Genomic DNA, 21,680 nt, shown 5'->3' with positions numbered 1-21,680 from the left:
ATTTCATTACATATCTCCTCTCTCTCTCTCTCTCTCTCTCTCTCTCTCTCTCTCTCTCTCTCTCTCTCTCAAAAAACGCAGCCGTTTTTTGACCTAGTAGACAGCAGTCCACTCTTTTGATCATAACTTCTTCATCCGAACTCCGATTTGGGTGATCTATAGCCTCAATCGAAGAGCACGAAGTCCTCTATGCATTGATGTAAAGACATAAATTTTCAGAGTTATGGAAGGCATTTCTGTAGCAGCATTTCCGAAGTGAAAAGGCTCAACAAAATTGATTCTCATCTCCTATTTTACATACAATGTCTTCCGGCACTCGCAAGGGTTCTTCTTCTTCAACAAGGTCCACAACCATTGTGGAAAATGATCCAAAATCTCCTAAGTGTGGAGATAGCAACACAACCACCCAACCAACGACATCAGAAACCATGATCATGGCGTACTTGGTATCATTGCAAGAGACCGTAAACAAACAAGGCGAAGACTTACGAGCACTTGCAATGGAGAATGGCACACTAAGGGTACTTGTGGTTGAGAATGAGAATCTCAAGAGGACACTTGAGATGCAAACAACACGTTTGATGCAACTTGAAGAGGAAGTCAAGGAATGTAAACGCTCTCTTGTGGACTTGAATGCTTTGAAGGAGCGGATGAGCAAAGTAGAGCATGACCATGTATTGAAAGAGGAGAAATTTGACACTATGAGCCGGGATGTATGCGACATGAAAAATGTATGCACAAACAAGTCTTGGGCTGATGTATGTAGTATCAATGTGGTTTCTAATTCCTCACTCATGCAAGCTATGGTTCAAACAAAGAATGTTGAGAATGTGGATGTGGAGGAGTTGAAGGAACGGGAGCAACGTTCCAAGAACATTGTTATTCGTGGAATTCCCGAAGAGAAGTTAGAGACACCTCCTTCTCTTGCCATTGTTATTGAAGATTTCTTCAAAACCCACTTTGGCATGTCCGGAGTTATGGTCTATGGAGCACATAGAGTGGGGAAGCAAGGAGCTCCTCGCTCGGGAGAACGGCCAATTGTATGCACCATGCCGGATGAGACCAAGTGAAAGATTATCCTTGATAATAGTTGGATCTATTTGAGGGATACAAAATGTTTTGTATGTGAAGATCGCACTATTAAGCAACAAAATATGCGTCGCAAGGCATATGAGGAAAATAATAATAAAAACAAGGAGATCTCTCATGAAGAAAATGTGCCCGAGGAGGAGGCAAGTCTCTCAAGCAAATAGGGATGCGTGACCTATGAGACCGAGTTACAATTGAAAATATGCTTTTGGAATTGTAATGGATACCCATGGAATGCGGGGGTTGGCATTGATGAACTAACAAGCAAAGCCGATGTTGTACTTCTTGTTGAAACTTGGGAGCATGATACACAAAGGATTAACGGCTTGGAGGATTACAATGTACATTCATTGATGTGGTCAAAGAATCTCAAGCAACGAAGAGGACAAGGAGGGTTAGCATGTATGGTTAAGAAAGGATTGGAAGATTTTGTATCAATTGTGAAAGATGACAAGTACAAACGTTATGTATGGCTGAAAATTATGACACCAAAAAGAGCACCCATTTTTGTAGCCGGTTGCTACATTCCTCATCATGATTCTCCCTTTTATGCTTGCATGGATAGAGATCAACCATTTTCTGATTTGGAAGAGGACATTGCTTATTTCAAAGGTGAAGGTGATGTTATTGTATTTGGGGATATGAATGCTCGCACAAAAACATTGCAACATGATACTCAACAATTTGATATGCCATACATTTCAAGGGAGTTGGAGGAAGTTCACTTGTATGATCGTACTTCAATGGATGAGAAAGAGCCGGATCACTATGGAAAGTTACTTTTACACATGTGTAATAGCACGGGTATGCTCATTGCCAATGGTGTATCTTTGTGGAGTGGAACCAATGAATTTACATGTAGGAGACATAATGGGGATAGTGTGATTGACTATATGCTACTCTCTGAAGCCATCATGTATCGCATAAAGAGTTTTATGTTTGGTCAATGGACCCCGGAATCCGACCATCGCACCTTATGTATTGACCTTTCATGTGGAGAAGCAACTAAGCATGATAATCTCAGCCAAAAGAAAGAGAAGTTATCACTATGTATGGATTTCAAACGGGCACCAATGTACATTGAAATGGTTGAGCAAAAATTATGGATGACAAAGCTTCAATGTGATGCACCATTGGAAACTAAATGGGAAGCTTTCAAGAAAGCTATTTGTTCTTGTGCGGAAGAATGCTTTGCCATAAAGCATCTCCATGGTATCAACAAAGATAGATCACGCAAAAGGTGGTTTGATAAAGAATGTCAAGATGCTCGAAAGTCCTTGATAAATCTTGATGCAACTATGGACAAAGACAACTATCAAAGTCATTTGCATTCATACAAGGCATTGATTCAAAAGAAGAGAAGAAGATGGGAAGTAAAGCAACAAGAATTTCAAGTCCAAGAAAAGGCACATGCATGTGGAAGATTTTGGAGAAACTTGAGAGGCAAGCGGGTTGAGAATTTTGGTAACTTGAGTCTAGTGGATATGTACACACATTGTAGGCAATTATATGAGCAAGCAAATACTGAAAAAATTCCATTTTATGGTTCACTCCCATGTATGCCGTCTTTTTTTACTATTGAGGATATATGCGGTGGGCTTGAAAAGTTGGCCACTCGCAAAGCGGGAGATCTTCAAGGTATCAAGCCGGAGATGATCAAATGGACGGGAGATTTTACCCATGAGTGGATATGTGATATGTTCAACCTTGCACTTCAACATGGTATGCTTTATGATTGGAGTACTAATTGGGTTAAGCCTTTGCATAAAGGAGGGGATGTAAAGAATGTAAGCAACTACCGGACTATAATGATTGGGTCTCTTATGGAAAAGTTGTTTGGGTGCATAATGGAGATGAAATTGAGTGATTGGGCTGAAGAGAATGACAAGCGTGCAAAGGGACAAGCGGGTTTTCATCGATGCCATAGCACCATTGATCATCTTGTCACTCTTCGTGTTCTCATGGAGGAAAGTCGGTTGAAAGGCAAGTGATTGTATTGTTGTTTTGTGGACTTTAAGAAAGCCTTTGATATGATTCCACGTAACAATTTGTGGAGAAGGATGGAAGAACTCCAAGTGCCAAGTGAGTTTATGCTTGTGGTTTCTCGAATCTATGAGAAGGTGATTTGTCAATTGCGCATGGGAAGAGAAATTTCAGAAATTTTTGTAAGCACTATTGGGGTTAAACAAGGATGTCCATTGTCACCAACTCTCTTTGGTCTATGCATCGATCAATTGGAACAAATGGTACTTGACTTTATGCAAGAAGAAGGCATTGAAGAGGTCACTATTTGCAATGCGGTAATCATGCTTTTGTTGTATGCGGATGATGTAGTGCTTCTAGCACACACTTTAGAAGATGCACAAAAGCTTATGGTTGTCCTTGAGAACTTTTGCTTGCATAGTGGGCTGATTGTAAATGAATCCAAAACAAAGGTTATGCTTGTGAAAACCAACCATAAGGAGAAGCCATGCATTGTGTACAACAACGAGACACTTGAAGTTGTTGAGAGCTTTAAGTACCTTGGCCTTGAGGTTCCATCCAATCACAAGTGGCATGAATGTGCTATGTGTCATTTGAAAGCGGGAAAGAGAGCATATTATGCATTTGAGAACATGTGTAATGCGGGAAACATCAAGTGTTGGGTTCTCAAGAAGTATCTTTTTGATGCATTGGTGACACCGGTTTCTTCTTTATGGAGTTGAAGTGTGGGGCGGGAGCATCTCAAAGTCTACTTGGAAAGAGTTTGAGAATGTCCAAAAGCGTTTTCTTACAAACTTTCTCCAAGTTAAGACACAAACACCATATATGCTCCTACTTCTTGAGTCGGGATCTCTTCCAATTGAGGTTATGGGCATGGAAAGGGTTATGGAGTACATGATAAAGATGCGTCAAAACCCCTCACATCGACTTCCTACAATTGCATGGGAAGCAAGAAAAAAAGTTCAAAAGACGCATAAAAGCAAGATCTTGAGTACGGGATGGATGCAAGACATAAAGAAGTGGTTTGGGAGATGGGATGCATTACACTTGCTACATGATGCTTCAATTGACTCTCAAGTGAATGAAGCTTTTCTACAACGCCAATGTATTACGGCTAGGGAGAAATCCGGTGGGTCACGCTTCATACATTACACCACCTATATTGCCCCCAACTACAAAACCATGTTCTTCGTTGAGAGAGGAAACCGTACTCACACTTACATACTTGAGCCTATTCCCTTGTCCGCGATACGCACAATCGCAGCAATTCGGCTTAGCTCCCATTTCCTTCGATGCGAGATAGGGCGTTGGGGCAATGGAGAAGAGTCAAATCGATTGTGCACATTATGCTCACTGCAAGTTCGAGAGTCTGAGTACCACACACTACTAGAGTGCTCAGCTTTTGATCACATCCGAACTTGCTTCTCTCACATTTTCAGCCATAACTTAGACCTACACACTTTCCTCTCCCAGCCAAAGTGTGGGCTCTCCATTGAGACTCTCATCACTACAATTTTGGAGCATCGAGAGTCACTCATCAGCCATACACATACTACATCACATGTAACTTTGGTCCCATAGGTCATATTTGACCTCCGAGGACGATAATAAAATCTATCTATCTATCTATCTATCTCTCTCTCTCTCTCTAAATATTTTCCTCATCCTCTCTCTCCATCTCTATAAATCTCCGCGTCGGCTACTTCTCTATCTATCCTTCTTTCTCCATTTCTCTCCCTATCCCTATCGCGCTTCCTCCTTCTCTACCGATCTCTTGATTTCCCTCCTTCTCTCCTTATCCCTATCCGCACCATTTTATAACGCCATATTCACCTTTTGAAGACGTCAATATTTCATTTCATTACATCTCTCTCTCTCTCTCTCTCACACACACACACACACACTCATAAAAAAACACACTCATAGATCATTTTGACCTTTCGAAGACGTCAATATTTCATTTCATTACATCTCTCTCTCTCTCTCTCTCTCTCTCTCTCTCTCTCACACACACACACACACACACACACATACACGCACACATAAAGAAACACACTCATAGGTCATTTTGACCTTTTGAAGACATCAATATTTCATTTCATTACCTCTCTCTCTCTCTCTCTCTCTCACACACACACACACACACACACACACAAATTAACTCATAGGTGATTTTGACCTTTTGATGAAGACGTCAATATTTCATTACCTCTCTCTCTCTCTCTCTCTCTCTCTCTCACACACACACACACACACACACACACACACACACACACACTTATCTAGCTGACAAGTTGTTGGCTAACCCTTTGCTGACAGCTTCCCTTTTTGGTGTGCTAACCTAGAGCTACTATGCTCTAGAAAAATTTCACTGAGTCTCTAGAGAAGACCACATGGAATTGCTCATGGTACCAAATGTCTACCAGATGTATACCACACCCACACCCACCCTTGCTTATTAAATATAGGTACTATTCTCTATTTTGGCCCTTCTCCAGTCAATACCTTTGTCTCACTCTACGAGCTGACAGTATCGATTCCTATATCTACGCTATGACGGCATTCTGGAAGTCCTCGTGGGATCCCTTGGTTTGGTGATACATCCTGGTGTTGCCCGCCCTTCTCAATGATAGTCACCCAAATCTGCTAAACCCAGATCACACGTACTTTGACGCGAGCAATTACTGATAACCACCCATCCACTCACTCTGTGTGGTTTGGTGCATGCATTATACATCTTAAAAAGATTACATCACTACCTCACTCATAATCTAGTGATTAGATCCTAAGCTAGTGGTATAGTTGGCAGGGGCTAGTTTTAACTAAAAGCCCATTTGGCATTCAATCCTAAATAATTTATATGGTAGGCAACACACACACACACACGCACGCACTGGAAGTTGAGCGTGCATAATTATAGCACCTTCACTGGTTGGTTCTCGCAGATAAGCGCCCTATCTTTCTTTCCCCTTCTGGTTCGATTCTGTCCCGCGAGCGAAGGCAGGAGAGAGCACACACACAGACACTAGGTACTCGCACGCGCTCACACATACCCGCCCATAACTGAATCTACCTCTTCTCTTACTGATAGGATGGGGTTTGTTGATCAAGATACGCAGGCTACGGCTCTGTTCATGAACTCATTCTTGCTGAAACGCTGGAGCATACTTTTCACACACACACACATGCACACACACACACACACACACAACCTAGAGGATGGTTCAGCTACTGAGGATCTTCAATGGTGCATTCTGCCGAAATGACCTTCCTATTGGTACATGCAATCCATATTCGCTATGCTACAATGGAGGAAATTCTGGCCGCAACCAATAGCCACACTTCGACATCAGCATAACAGGTAGGTGCCTATGCACCTACTCAGGATGGGTAACATGCTTTGGAAACGGTACAAATTTCTAATGTTTGCAGGCTTACTAGATGTATAATAGCCTCGAACTCAGTCCATAGTTAGATTATCTTAAAACAGTTTTTTTTGCTCATGATTTTGAGAAAGTGTAAAAGGTTTTTTGGTTTTCACAACAACTAATCAGTTGAACTTAATGACAAATATGGTTTTTATTTCTCATGTTATGCAATTCATATAGAGTTTGGATGGTTTATCAGACTTATCATTTGACTTGAATGCAACAAGGTTGGATTAAACTAAAATAATAGACACTCTTTGTCTGAGGAAATGATTGTCACTATCTGTTGCATACAACCTCATGTGAGGGTCTTGTGGGAGATGGCATTGACTGGTCTTTTTTGAAATGACTGAGCATAAACAAAGGAAATGCTGTCGAAATTTTTGCATACATAGTTCCAATTCGCCATACCCTGGTGCTTTGCTTGCATATAATATCAGATGGTTTCTTTGGAAATGTTTCTCGAAAAGCGTCCACTAAACACAGAAGTCCTAATCTTATACTAGAGATTGGGCTGGCGGTAGTATCTTTTTGCATAGTCAGTGTCTTGAGTTGATAATGGACACTTTACTGGTGCTGATATATTGTAGCATACCTGTGACTGAGCGATTTTGAGATGATCGCAATTGCACCTACTCAGTATATTTTGGGTTTTTGATAAGTAACAAGTTCTTAGAAGGTATGTCGGAAAGAAAAATGTTTGAAACATGCAAGTTGTAGTGTCCATTTCCGGGTTTTGTACTTAACATAATTTGAAGTTTCTGGATTTTCTATTCACTAATGTGAGTTTGCCTAAGTTGATGGACTGGAGTTGGGGATCCATTGGCCCTGATATCTACCTAGATTGCTAACTACATTAGTCATTTGGTTACTGGAAGTCGACACTAAAGTGTATGTATCGGATTATGTCTGGGGTTTGGCACTCAGAGTTGCAATACGGAAATGGGGTGACCTGATTGGTCTAAATTACCCTTTCGACTTGGAGTTAATCAATTTTAGGGATTGGTTTTTTTATCACAGAGATATTTGCTTGCTCTCGGAACTTGGCAAAAGTAATAATAAATGTATGGATGGGGAATGACTATCATTAGCATAAATATACTTGTGCCTCTGGTAAAGATCTTCGAGGAAGTGGTAATGACCGGAAATTTTGAAATACTATTTGTATGTAAATAATATGCTGTCCAACTTAAAACATCCACCTAGCAAAATGGCCTTAAAGACATGTACTTCTATCTTTGTATGCAGGAAATCACTTCTGGTGAAGGTAAGTATATAGTGGTGACTTCACAATTACAAAGTACTTTTTGATGCTCTTGGATAAGTACATAATTTTTAACACAAATGTTTTACTTTGAAGTTTGTTCGAATTACAAGAGCCTTAATCCTCAAGTGGGGGTCTCGGAAGAGATGGTAGTAGACTGGACTTTTGAAAATTGATCCAATTTACAAAGGAGATGCTGTCCAATTTTTTCTAGAATTAAAAGATGTAAACATTAGCATATATAAATGGCTCAAACTTGATATTAGATCTTTGTTATGGTGGTAGTTTGTGTTGTAATTTTTGACACCAATAACAAGGGGAGGGAGTCGTTGACACCTGTCTTCCCAAGTAATGCTAGTTCTGACAGGCTTGTGTTTCTTGGATGGTGGCAGGTAAGAGATTCTTTCCTTGGGATTACAACAGAAACTGCAGCAGTAATGGAAGATCATCCAATTTACCAGCTAATGTACCCGTTGGATCCTTCTACATGTTGATGTAGTGGAATCTCATCCCAAAGGATGGGCACCTAAGATACAACACTAAGATATTATATTGTAATAATCAAAGATCAAATTTTTGATCTAAATGATTGTATTATCCATTAGATACAAAAAGTTGTATTGGTGTATATGAAATGATTTATGACATATTGTTATTTAATATATTATTTAATACAATTGTCTAAATATGGTTCAATTATGAGGGGATTTTTCATACTTAAACACACACACACACACACAAAAACCTAGGATAAATATATCATTTCCTTTCTCTCTCTCTCTCTGCCAGTTTGGTCCCACAGGTCATTTTTGACTTTCTTTCCTCTCTCTCTCTCTCTCTCTCTCCCCCCCCATTTCACTTTTAATTGTTTCCTCTCTCTCTCTCTCTCTCTCTCTCTCTCTCTCTCTCTCTCTCTCTCTCTCTCTCTCTCTCTCTCTCTCTCTCTCTCTCTCTCTCTCTCTCGCGCGCGCGCGCAACGGCTCGTCTGCAGCTCACGCACGGCGGGCGACTGCACAGCAGATGGAGAGGGTGCAGCGACGGTGCAGCGAGGGTGGGGCAGGGGGGTCAGCGGCTGCTGGTTGATGACAGCGCGGGTGCAGCGAGGTGGCGACAACGCGGGTGCGGCGAGGTGGCGACAGGGGGGGTGAGCGGTTGCTGGTTGACGACAGCGCGGGCGCAGCGAGGTGGCGACAGTGCGAAGAAGAGGTCGCGCGAGTGCAAGTCAGGGGTGGGCGGGTTTGGAGTGCAAGTTAGAGGGCAGCCGGTTTTGACGACACAGCATGCATCGACTACATAGCATGCAGCGGGCGACTACACAGCATGCAATGAGCTTTGTCAGCGGCTGCGGGTTGACGACAGCGAGGGTGGGGGAGGTTGGGTTGACAGAGGAGGGTGCAGGTCAGGAGCAACTTGAACAACTGCGAGAAGAATGTCAGCGGCTGCGGGTTGACGATAGCGAGGGTGGGGGAGGTTGGGTTGACAGAGGAGGGTGCAGGTCAGGAGCAACTTGAACAACTGCGAGAAGAATGTACCTGAGCCTGTGAGCAGCAGTCGACAAAGCCCGTAGAATCAGCAGCAGCAGTCGAGGAGCCCGTAGATTGGAGAGAAGAGCCCGCAGGTGTTCGTCAACTCGCAGCCGTGTCTGCTTCTCTCTCTCTCTCTCTCTCTCCCGCTCTCACAGTTGTTCTCTTAGCTGCCGGGTCTGCTCTCTCTCTCTCTCTCTCTCTCTCTCTCTCCCGCTCTTGCACTTGTCTCTCTCTCTTTCACCCGCTCTCACAGGTGGCTGCTGTAGCAGTCTCTCTCTCTCTCTCTCTCTCTCTCTCTCTCTCTCTCTCTCTCTCTCTCTCGCAGGCAATGGACTTTCTTTCCCTCTTTCTCTTCCAGCGCTGACTCTCTCCCCCTCTTTCTCTTCCGGCGCTGGTACCTCCTTCATTCAAGCTACTCGCGCGCGACGTGAATGGGGCCGCTTCGACTGTCAACTCCAAAGCGACCATAAAAACCAAATTACCATCCGGCGGACCTCCAACCGGAGGCATCAGCTGAAGCCACGTGGAAGGGGGGGGGGGCCTGAATCCCTCCCCGCTTGATATTAGTATAGATACTCCCAAGAGCCAAAGGTTTTTGTAGGCTTACTGTTATGTTACACAGGGCTAGAAAAGTACATTTTCCTAACCAAAGAAAGTTTGAAATTCTCCCGGTTCTGTTATCGTTACACAGGGCTAGAAAAATACATTTTTCCTAACCGAAGAAAGTAAGGGAGAACTTGAAATCTCCCGATTTTTAGGTCAAAATTTGAAGCTTTTGCCGGTAATTACACTAAAACTTTAGGATTTCAACCGGTTAAAATACATTGGACCCCGGTTTTTTTCTAGGCCTTTGTCCTGTGGGCTGACATAGGGTGCAGACTTCATATCATGACTGTGAGTGTTTTTAGCCTTCGTCCCATCGAGATAGCAAGCAAGCTTCGCTCATCACGGTCTCTTATTCCTTTTCAAAATCGCCACCAGCAGCGTTCCTTTCGCGCGAGCTGTTCTCCGGCACCAGTCATGGGCGAAGGCAACAAAGAAGAACAGCACGCTGAACAATCCATGAAAGCTCCAGCGCCCATAGATATCGAAGACTACAGGTTTGAGGGCATCTCCATCGGCGGGCATGAGACGTGTATCATCGTACCCAAGCTTAAGGTTGCATTTGACATCGGCCGATGCCCACAGCGTGCCATTGCTCAGGATTTCCTTTTCATTTCTCACGCTCACATGGATCATATTGTAAGAGAGAGAGAGAGAGAGAGAGAGAGAGAGAGAGAGAGAGGTTTTGTTAACGACCTGTAAGATAACATCGTCTCTCTATGCACGTCAGTTCTCTATGAAGCAATGTGTATGGCGGTGGATATCTCTTGAATGCTTTAACTAGCGGTCTGAGGGGAGCGGGATCCAGGAAGTGCATTTAGTCAAGGATGTAGCTTCTCTTGGTATCAGAATTATAAGTTTCATTTGTCTAATTGGATCCAGTGGAGTTAGATAGATTTGGTAAAGGTCTGGTGGACATAGTAGCATGGGACAAGGAAGGGGAGGACAAAAGTTAGGGAACGGGATCAGTGCTAGGAATGATAAGAAATAAAACATTTTTTTTGAACCACGCGCATGTTTCATAGAGGAAACAACACTTTGAGCATAGAACTACACCAAATTAATATGAAGACATGACTGACGTCAATGGAAAGTGGTAGAGGTAAGATCGGCAAGGGAGACTCAATTGGTGTAGGAAGAGACACGAAGATAAAGAGAGGGTGGATTATGGATATTACTAAGTAGATAAGTTTGAATTGGACTATGGTGGATAGAGAGATTAGAGAGGGATCATTAAGAGATTAGAGAGGAAGCAAGGGAGCATTGAGCAACTTGCAAGGTTGCTATGCGTCATGACATATATTATATGATCTTGAGGCTTGAGCTTGTGGCATAGGCTTTAGCCTCTTGGAAGAGCCACAGGCCTCACTTCAAGTAGGCAAGACAATGCACTATGGCTAATGGCCCTAAAGGCTAAACCCTCCAAAAAAAGAGGGCCATTGTCCGTCAAAATTGATCTTTTTAAAACCATTTTTAAATCCCTCAGAGCTGTCTCTCAGGCGTCCCTTGCTGTCCTCTTTTGATGGCTGATGAAGTGGGGATGCTCGTCCGTATTTGATGAGTCCAAGTCCCTCTCGTCCCCTGGCCCTAGGGGTCCGTTCCCCGTCCTCCTGTTTCTAAGTTGGTGGAGCTTCTCTTGTCTTTGAATTGGTGTAAAGGCAACAAGAAGGGGGTGGGGTAAGGTCAAACACAGGCTGGGAAGGAGCATTGGTTGTTGGGGCTTATCATTGGGTGGAGGCTCTCGCGAGAGGGAGATGAGATATCTGGGTAGTAGAAACTTGGAAGGTAATAGGTAAGGTAGGCTTGTTAGAGTTACACCACCGTTGCTTTGCCATTTTGTACGGCTAGTGATTGTCCTGGGTTGGTCACCCATCGCACATCATGTAGATTGCATGGGCGGACACTTTAGCACGTGTTAGGCCGGTCATTTTCTGAGCTTGGCTGGGTGCTCACATTTTTAGCAATTTTTGGGCTTTTATGTTTTTTGCACCAGTTACACATTTTGCCCTACCTCAACCTAAGATTCCATAATAGAATGCTTAGGGTGTTGTAGTCATTCGGATTGTGTATTGAGAGCATCATTTGCAGAGCAGTTGTGTTCGTTCTCTCTCTCTCTCTCTCTCTCTCTCTCTCTCTCTCTCTCTCTCTCCAACGTTTTCGGCGCGCGTGGCTCACACCCTCTTCGTTGCTCACTCTCACATGGTATCAGTCGCCAAGCTTTGAAGAATTTGCATCGATTTTTTTCTAGAAGGCTAACGCTAGCAGTTTTGAGCCCCTCCGTTGCGAAGAACTGCAATTTCAGCCTAGCATTTTTTGGACCAGCCAGCATTTTTGCATTGTGGTCTTGATCTGCAACCTCCCTCTCTGACACTCCCCTCCTGCAGCAAAAAACACCAAATCGGCATCAGACCAGCCTGCATTTTTCTGGCACAGATTTGCGTTTTCAGATCTTGCTGCGTTTTTGTGCACTTGTTGTGTTTTCTAAGGTTGCTGCGTTTTCAGCAAACGCTAAGCCTCTCGTACGACCGGGAGCAACCAAGACTTGTATGGGAGACCCTGCTACCGCCTGGCACTTGTAGATCTACACCTTGGACAGGTATCTACACCCAATTGGCACCATTTTGGTACTTATTACTTGCTGTTTTTTCTCTGTTTTCAGCCCCCTCGACGGCTGAGAAGTGCGAGAACCCCCTCTTTTGACACTCTGTGACGCTCCCGTACTGATCGGTGGCTTACAGGCACGCTGAAATCTCTATTATAGCAGCGTTTTCAGCACCCTTTGCAGCGTTTTTTAGGGCGAACAGCACGTTGAATTTTTCATAGTCACAAGGGACACGTCAAGGGATGGGGAACGGGGCTCAAATGGATTTTTAGGGTAAAAAAGAGGGCGGGACGGCAAGTGGGGACGGGACTCCCTTGTGACTATGGAATTTTTACCCTTTGTGCGATTGATCACTCCCTTGCTCGTCAGGACACCATCCGGTGGTTGTTTGAGCAGTTATTTTGGACTGCTACAGCATTGAAGACGGTACCTTCGTCGGCGACTTGCGATCTTGTCGATCTACCTCTGGGACTACTCTTTGAGCATGCGATATGTCGACCCTGAAGCAGAAGGAACAACAACAATAGTTCTAGAAGGAGGCCACCACGTCTTCGACGACTACGGCCACTTCCACTTCTGCGACTACGTCGGCATCTGCCAACGCAACATCCAGCAATTATGCCCTCACCTTGTTTGCTGAGGAGAAGAAGTTGGATTTACACAACTATTCTGTGTGGATGACATGAGTTCGCACAATCATTGCCTACCATCGGCTCTGGGAATGGTTGAATGATTTCACCCATTCGGCTACTCAGCTTTCCCTTCCCACCGCCACTCAAGCCCAGATCGACTAGTGGGTGGATCGGGACATGCGAGTCTTCACCTTTCCTTATGATGAACCTCTCGGACCGCATCACAAAGGAAGTTTCCAAAGAGGAGCATGCACATCCATTGTGGAGACGGATTCGTGACCAGTTTGAGGAGACCTCGTTTGCCAGACAGATCACACTTGAAAGAAAGTTGTACAATCTCCAGTTCAAGGATTTCAACTCACTCGATGGGTTGACCCGCCGCATGCGAGAACTCTGGGACGACCTTGTCTCTGTCGGAGGCGACATCACCCTCGGCACGCATGGCTGGCCTCTTACTATTCAAGCTTCCTTGTTGCTAAATTGGCTTTATGTCACAAGACGGGCACCACGTGCCAATAGAAAAGAACAGACTGAGCAACTTTAAGCACTTCAAATAACAACTGAACTGAGAGAGAAAGAGAACACGCGACACGGAGTGGCGGAATTCCACCCCAGAGAGTATTGGCCCCAAACCTTGGCTCCCCTTTCGGTATTTCTTTATATTGCATCAACACAGTACAAGCCGGTACTCCAGACTCTGCACCTTCTCCAGGAAGCATGCCAGAGAATGAGCCCTAGACTCATATTTAAAGGCCCTTGGCTTGAAAAGCAGTTACAGTAAAAAGCCTTTAAAACTAAAAAACTTCTTGTCCAAAAAGCAATGCCAAAAGCTGCCAGCGTAATTTACGGAAATCCGTACAGCCTGCCATGTCACTAGCCAGCCAAAACGCGGAAATCCGTATAGCCTGCCATGTCATCATGCTAGTGCAATTTTCGGAAATCTGCCACAACATCAGTTTTTGCGTGTGTTTGGATCCTACTTTATTTTCTTCCTTTATGTCACTTGGGGCCCCATCGAATGGGGTCCCCATAAGTTGGTAGGACTTCTTTTGTTACTTGTTCTTCTAGGGTTTAGGCCCCTCGGCCACATCTGTAAGTTGGCTCCATTCTTTAGGCTTTGACACGTCAGCAGTTTGTTACATCTCCCCTTCTTGAAAGAGGGTAATTGTCCGCGATTACAACATATTTGCAAAACAATTCAAGTTAGCTCAAAAATTTTCGAGGGTCATTTCGAGGGACATTCCGAGGGACAATCAATTTGCTCTTTTTATTAAGGAGTTAGCTTCTCCTTTCTGCTCTTTTGATCAAGGAGTTAGCTTCTCCTTTCGGCTGTTTTGATCAAGAAGTTAGCTTCTCCTTTTGTCTAGATCGGAACTCTTGATATTCCGACGTAGTAAAATTAGCCATCACACCCAGACAATACTGATCTTCCACGGGTGCCTTGATGCACTAAAATTACATACCCAGGCAATCTCATCCAATTAGGAAAATTCAATAATTGGCACATCACAATGCAACACAAATGCTTACATATGCATGTTATAAGACACAACAAACAGCGCCTCTGAGCACTCCTCTGAGACAAACGGTCTGCGGTATGAAGCTACTCAACGACTACCTCGTCACTCGCAAATAACCTAAAAAGGTTCGGGCCATGAGCTTAGAGGATTGTACAATCAAATGCTCCCCAGATCGCAGTTTGCCTCGCTTGGAGGTTCAAGCATACAATCAAACGCTCCCCAGGCATTGGCCTGCGTCGTTTGAAGGTTTTCAAACATACAACGAAACGCTCCCCAGGCATCAGCCTGCGTCATTTGAAGGTTTTCAAACATACAACGAAATGCTCCCCAGGCATCGGCCTGCGTTGTTCCGAGGTTCAAACAATACCAAAACAATATTTCTCACTTCTCCACCCGGGAGTAAAATCACCAATCATTGAAACCAGTATCAAACCAGAGTCAAACAATTCAAATCGGCATCAAAACAGGTTCAAGACAGATACCATCCATTTCAAACAAATTCCAAACAGGATCACCAAACAAGATCAAACAGAACTCAAACTTAAAAAGCACTCTCGACATCAGTCGAGTTCGAAAAGTCGACCGACTTCCCATCCTGGAACCTACACCAAAAATTAGGGTTAGGTTCCTTCCATGAGGCCGTAGCCGAGCACAACATGGTCCATCAGCTCTTGGACAGACAGTGTTTCTTTGGCGGCGATGGTAGTCCCAAGAGATAGCAATCACACTGAACCTCCAAGGTCATCTGCTCGTGAAGAGATATCTACTGAGAGATGCCGAGAAATTTCAAGTTATAATCTGCTAGGGTTCCATGGCAAGCATTTCAGGATACCCCACTCTGCCAGAAGTTGCACTCCGAAGGAAGATGTCAGAAACCATATAACTTCGGATAATTTTTTTTCTTGAAAGCTCGCCAAGTACTTGGAGTGTGCGGCTTGGTAGCTATAGACATCAACATCTGCATGGCACTGCTTTTGAGAAAAACAGTGACTCGAAACAAATATCGGATCCTTCTTTGCAAGTGATCTTAATGGCTTATGCCCTGTAAGACATGAGCGGTGTAGACGGGAGCGCGCTCGATGCACGATGAAGTAAGGGTGGGAGTGGCTAATAAGCCCGTGTTGGAGGGCGAAGATACCTCCAATAAAATTCCAATAGCTCTGTCTGCTCTTTTGTAGAACCGGTATGCTTTCAGAAAAGCACACGCCTGATGCTTTGATACCACTGTCACAAGACGGGCACCACGTGCCAATAGAAAAGAACAGACTGAGCAACTTTAAGCACTTCAAATAACAACTGAATTGAGAGAAAGAGAGAGAACATGCGACACGGAGTGACAGAATTCCACCCCAGAGAGTATTGGCCCCAAACCTTGGCACCCCTTTCGGTATTTCTTTATATTGCATCAACACAGTACAAGCCGGTACTCTAGACTCTGCACCTTCTCCAGGAAGCATGCCAGAGAATGAGCCCTAGCCTCATATTTAAAGGCCCTTGGCTTGAAAAGCAGTTACAGTATAAAGCCTTTAAAACTCAAAAGCTTCTGGTCCAAAACCAATGCCAAAAGCTGCCAGTGTAATTTACGGAAATCCGTACAGCCTGCCACGCCAGCGCAAAACGCGGAAATCCGTATAGCCTGCCATGTCATCATGCCAGCACAATTTTCGGAAATCTGCCACGTCATTAGTTTTTGCGTGTGTCGGGATCTTGCTTTATTTTCATCCTTTATGTCACTTGGGGCCCCATCGAACGGGGTCCCATAAGTTGGTAGGACTTCTTCTGTTACTTGTTCTTCTTAGGGTTTAGGCCCCTCGGCCATATCTGTAAGTTGGCTCCATTCTTTAGGCTTTGACACGTCAGCAGTTTGTTACACTTTATCTGACAGAAAAATAATTCTAAATGAATTGTTGGATTTATAAGTGAGAGGGTTTTCTTGCTTGGAATACCAAGGAAAAATAATTCTAAATGACTTATTGGAATCTTAAGTGAGAGGGTTTTCCTCATTGGAGACATCCGAGTACAGAGTATTCCTAGTGCGTCATTCAGAGTAATGACGGGAGCACTGTGAAAGGGAATATCTGTAAGGCCACCAGGAACGGGTACTTTTGATGCGTCACATCGGATGGGTGACAAGGAGCATCGGGAAGAAGCCATCCGGGGACGGACATCTCTGATGTGTCATAGGATGGGTGACATAGAGCATCACGAAGGAGATTGTACCGTAAGTTTGGTAGGAGGACTAGGTGATGGGTATTCCTGATGCATCACAAGGTGGGCGACGGGTGCATCGGAAAGGGGATATCCATATTCAAGCAGAAATTCCGAACTGTGTTAGAATTGTGCACAAGGAAAAGCAAGCACTTGAATGAAGATGGGTTCATAGGAAACTTTGAGGAAAAACAGATGCTTTCTAAGAAAGCGGGATTGCTTTTCGGGAAAGCAGATGCTTGCCCGCAAGGAAGTCTATGTCTGAATTGCAACTGTGCATGTGATTGCATCCAGGGACGCTTGGGAAGTGCTGTGAAAGCATTGCTTTTAACTTATAAGGTTTTATTGAGTTTTTTGGCAGATTCAGACTATTTTCAAATACACCGGCGGCCCACTTACTAAGTGGGCAGCCATCTGATAAATAAGGCAACAGATCAGCCAGTGTTCTCTCTCTCTCTCTCTCTCTCTCTCTCTCTCTCTCTCTCTCTCTCTCTCTCTCTCTCTCTCTCTCCGTGGCAGAACAACATGAATTTTTTATATATGAAAAAAAAAAAAACTTGCCACGATCTCTTCGCGGGCAGCAGTGCTCTGCTATCTTTGCTGTGGCCAAGGAGCTATAAAGCATCACACGCCCTCTCCCAGAGGAAAAGAACAGTTTCCGCAAGGAGGAGATGCTGCTGTAGATTTCAGCCGCAAAGAAGACGTTGTCCATGATGCCCATGGCTGCCCCGAGTGTATCAGATTACGCCAAGACCAAGTGCGCGGATTCCCTCGCGAAGAAGTGCCTATGGAGCGTGTTTCCATCGCGACACGCTGCTGTTTTTCTCTGTTTTCAGCCCATAAACATTGTAGACGGGGCTGATTTAGGAGAAGGAACCCGAGAACACACCTCTTTTGTGTGTAGGATTGAAAGAGAGGATTTACTATGTAGAGATCTCTTCTAGGGAATTGCTTTTCAAGAACCGAGTTGCGTTTCGAGCGTCGAGACTTTGAAGGTAACGATTTTCATGTTATGATCTCTAAGTATTTGTTTGCAGGTGTACTTCCTCTTAGTGAGGAAGTAGGAGCAGAGGGAGGCATGAGCCTGTGCAGGAGAGAGCGCTCTGAGGACTTAGAGCCAGATCAGCCCAAGGGTTTCGTACCCGAGTTTGGAAAGTAGATCCACGGATGAGAGAGAGGTAGTCTCCCCGTCAAGTTGTGATCCGGAAGTCGGAATTCCCAAGTAAGGACTTTGTGTCCGGGAAAGCAGAGTTGTTCTGCAAGAAGAGGACTCTGGAAAGAGAGTTGCAGGGATGCCATGCCCTGAGTCTGGAAGGTGAGATCCAGAGGTGAGAACCTTGATTCTCGAGGAATTGGAATAAGGAACGGAAGTTCCATGGAATAGGGTTTTGCCCTAGGAATCGGAAGCTGAGGCTTCCAGAAACCATCAAGTCTTATTCTAAAATGAGCGTGGTAATACGTTCGGTTCAAGTGCTTGTATAGACTTCTCCTCAGTAATAAAGATACTGTTAGGGGGGGGGGACCAGCCCGTCTTGTGGTCCCTAGTAGTGTGTCGATCTCTCTCTCTCTCTCTCTCTCTCTCTTTCTCTCTATTATTTGGCTTCAGTAATAAGTGATAAATCCTATTTATCCAACTATATTTTATATTGCTATGCGTTTTCGTTTGTGACAATGGTATCAGAGCATGGTCTCCTCTCTTTCTCTGTAAAGGAGGATGACTCTGGGAAGATACAGGAAAAAGCCAAGAGAGAAGTTAGCAGGCGGAATGTAACAAACTGGTGCCGTGTCAAAGCCTAAAAAATGGAGCCAACTTACAGATGACGTGGTTGCCCAAGAGTAGAAACCCTAACCCTAATTTTTGCCAGCTTTTTGGCTTTGCTTTTGGACCAGATGCTTTTAAGTTTGAAGGCTTTTCACTTTAATTGCTTTTTAGGCCAATGGCTTTCAAATATGAGGTTAGGGCTCATTCTTTGGCATGCTTCTTGGAGAAGGTACAGAGTCTCGAGTACCGGCTTGTACTGTGTTGATGCAATATAAAGAAATACCGAAGGGGGCACCAAGGTTTGGGACCAATTCTCTCTGGGGTGGAATTCCGCCACTCCGTGTCGCGTGTCGTCTCTCTCTCTCTCTCTCAATTCAGTTGTTATTGAAGTGCTAAAAGTCTGTTTCAGTTCGTTTTGTTTTGTTCTATTGGCACGTGGTGCCCGTCTTATGACAGTGGTATCAGAGCATCAGGCGTGTGCTTTTCTGAAAGCATACCGGTCCTACAAAAGAGCAGACAAAGCTATTGGAATTTTATTTGAGGTATTTTCGCGCTCCAACCCGGACGAGCAGACAAAGCTATTGGAATTTTATTTGAGGTATCTTCGTGCTTCAACCCGGACTTATTAGCCACTCCCACCCTTACTTCATCGCGCATCGGGCGCGCTCCCGTCTTCACCGCAGTGTCTTACAGGGCATAAGCCAATCAAGAACCCAATACTTGGAATTCATGGATTCAACAGAATATTTGTAGTTTTTGCTCAACGAGCTTCACGACATTCTTTAGCGGCATCCTCAGCAAAATTTTCAGATGCTGCAAAGTTTTCAACAATTTTTGAACTACATGTTACCCCCTCTGATGCCCCAGGTGGTACCTCCTCCTCCGACACCAGAAAGTACGAGAGCTTCCAACCGACAACCTTCTCAATCATCTGTTCCGATCGGGGGAGTCTTCATGAATATGGTGCAGCCATCCGACCCTGATCCAGTGCAACCGCCTTTGCGGCCTCCATTGCCCCCACCTCCACCACCGCCGCCACCGCCACCGCCACCAGGCTACAATGTTTGGAGCCCATATGGATACCCTTATTATCCATACTCGGGACATGCGCCTAACCAACCCAAAGATTTCAAAGATGGTGGCACGACAGTCAAATTTTTCACTTTTTCCGGGGTGAAAGATCGCAAGAAAGCATTGCAGTTCCTACAACAATTCGACAACATCTATGCTTTGGGGATAAGAAGAATCCAAGATTTCTTGAGCAGCGGGATTTCTTAAAGATAATGCTATGCAAAAGTGGAGTTCAATCGCGACACAACCGCATGCTCCAAGGACTTGGCAAGCTTTCAAGACAGTTTTTGCACGTAGTTACATGACCTCGATGTTTGAAGTCCGGATTTTGGCAGAGCGGGGCAACTTGAAAATGCTTGCCACCGAAACCATGGACGACTATAACCAAAGGTTTCTCGACGTGTACCTTCCGGTGTTCTTTAAGTTCATTCCCTCGGAGGACCAGTGCGAGCGCTACACCATTGGACTATCATCACCATTGCAAGAATATTGTCTCTCCAAGCAAGTCTCTACCATGCAAGAGCTTATGGACCATGCTGCGGTCGGCTACAAGCTCATGAAAGGAAAGTTGGAGTTTACCACAGAAGAACCTCCGGCCACTAACCAGAACTCTCGACAACAATGAACAAATTCTCGGGAATCCCGTGAAAACCAACCCCAACGGCCTCGTTTGACGAGACGCCTTGTTACAAGAAGGTCGATGCTTCGAATGTTTCCAAACAGGGCATACGTTCAATACATGTCCTGAGCGAGCCTCGACGTCCTCAGTGCAACCTTCTGCTCCCACGACAGACAGATCCCCGCGGCCACCTCCGGCCAAGAAGGCTAGATCTGCTATTGGACTAGTACCCGATATTTATGATATACACCTCGAGAGTTTTAATGAATTATGGAGAGCTTATGGAAAAGTCAACAGCTTGAAAGCCCTTATTTTCTTTGACCCCGGAGCTATGGAGAACTTTATCCATCCAGAATTCTTGAAGCAGATGCACTTTGATTATGATGCAGAGGGTGGAGAAATTGAAGCTGAGCTAGCCACGGGGCAAACTCTGAAAGTGGTACCGCTCATTGGTGCACTTCCAGTCACTATACAAGATTATCATGGAAAAGCCGATTTCCACATTATGAAGTTGGGCAATTGCGACGTTCTCTTGGGCATGCCTTGGCACGACAAGAATGATGCAACTCTCCAGGTTCGGAACCGAACCATCACCGTGATGCAGAAGGGCAAGCCCGTTGTCCTCAAAGTTCGATTGTCCGAACAAAACCCTGAATGACCTCTCTAGTTGTTTTCTAGTTAGATACTTTTAAACATTGTTTGAGAAAGTATTGTTTGAACTTTGTTTGAAATGGATGCTATTTGTTTTAATGTTAGGTGCAGCGGAATGAATGTTTGCGCTTTGCTCAAGATGAGTGCTCCGAACTGTGCTCAAGGTTCCTTTTGTTCTTATGGAAGGGAGAGCCTTCTGTTCTTAATGAGAGAATGCTATGATCACAAACAAAGTGAATGGACACTGTGCGTGCAAGTGTATGAGATTGAGAGATAGAGAGAGAAGAGAGATACGACACTAGAGACGATGTAAAACCCTCCTCCGAAGGCCCCACTCTCGTCGGCGAGAGTGGTCTACCTATGATTGCACAATCTGGTACAATGGTGATGCATGAGACTGATGCAAGTCTAGGCTATGTTGACGATGACGACGGGGATGATGAAGTCGACCTAAGGGCTGAAATCTGCAATCTTTCTACTGCTGTCCAAAAACGCTATGGGCTGGAATTTGCTACAATCCAAAAACGCTGGTTTTGGGGTTTCTTTCTGATGATCTTGTCGCTGAAAATCTGCAGGTTTTAGGGCTGAAAACTGAGGTTCTTAAGGGCTGAAAATCGTTGCTATAGATGGCTGAAAACACTGGTTCGACGAGGCCTTACTGCTGAAAGACACCAGCCAGGAAAGGAGGTGATCTGGTTTGCAAAACGCTAGGGCTGCCATTT

The 21,680-nt window shown here is 44.5% G+C and overlaps 1 protein-coding gene across 2 annotated transcripts in view; it reads left to right on the top strand.

Moving 5' to 3' along the window:
- The first annotated feature begins 10,143 nt into the window (after positions 1-10,143).
- Positions 10,144-21,680, top strand: part of LOC147441683 (tRNase Z TRZ1-like) — a 135,927-nt gene continuing 124,390 nt past the window's right edge. Inside the window, exon 1 of one of the 2 annotated variants that reach the window (XM_086483239.1) lies at positions 10,144-10,448. In XM_086483239.1, coding sequence (XP_086339365.1) covers positions 10,179-10,448 — 270 coding nt within the window. In that variant the 5' untranslated portion in view covers positions 10,144-10,178. Of the gene's footprint in view, positions 10,533-21,680 lie in introns of both variants that reach the window. The other variant, XM_086483238.1, reaches the window with a different exon arrangement.

This window comes from Adiantum capillus-veneris, chromosome 15 (genome assembly GCF_014529385.1).
Source record: "Adiantum capillus-veneris isolate H3 chromosome 15, ASM1452938v2, whole genome shotgun sequence".
NCBI lineage: Eukaryota > Viridiplantae > Streptophyta > Polypodiopsida > Polypodiales > Pteridaceae > Adiantum > Adiantum capillus-veneris.
Note: the sequence above shows the minus strand (reverse complement) of the source record. Positions and strands in the feature narration are given on the sequence as shown.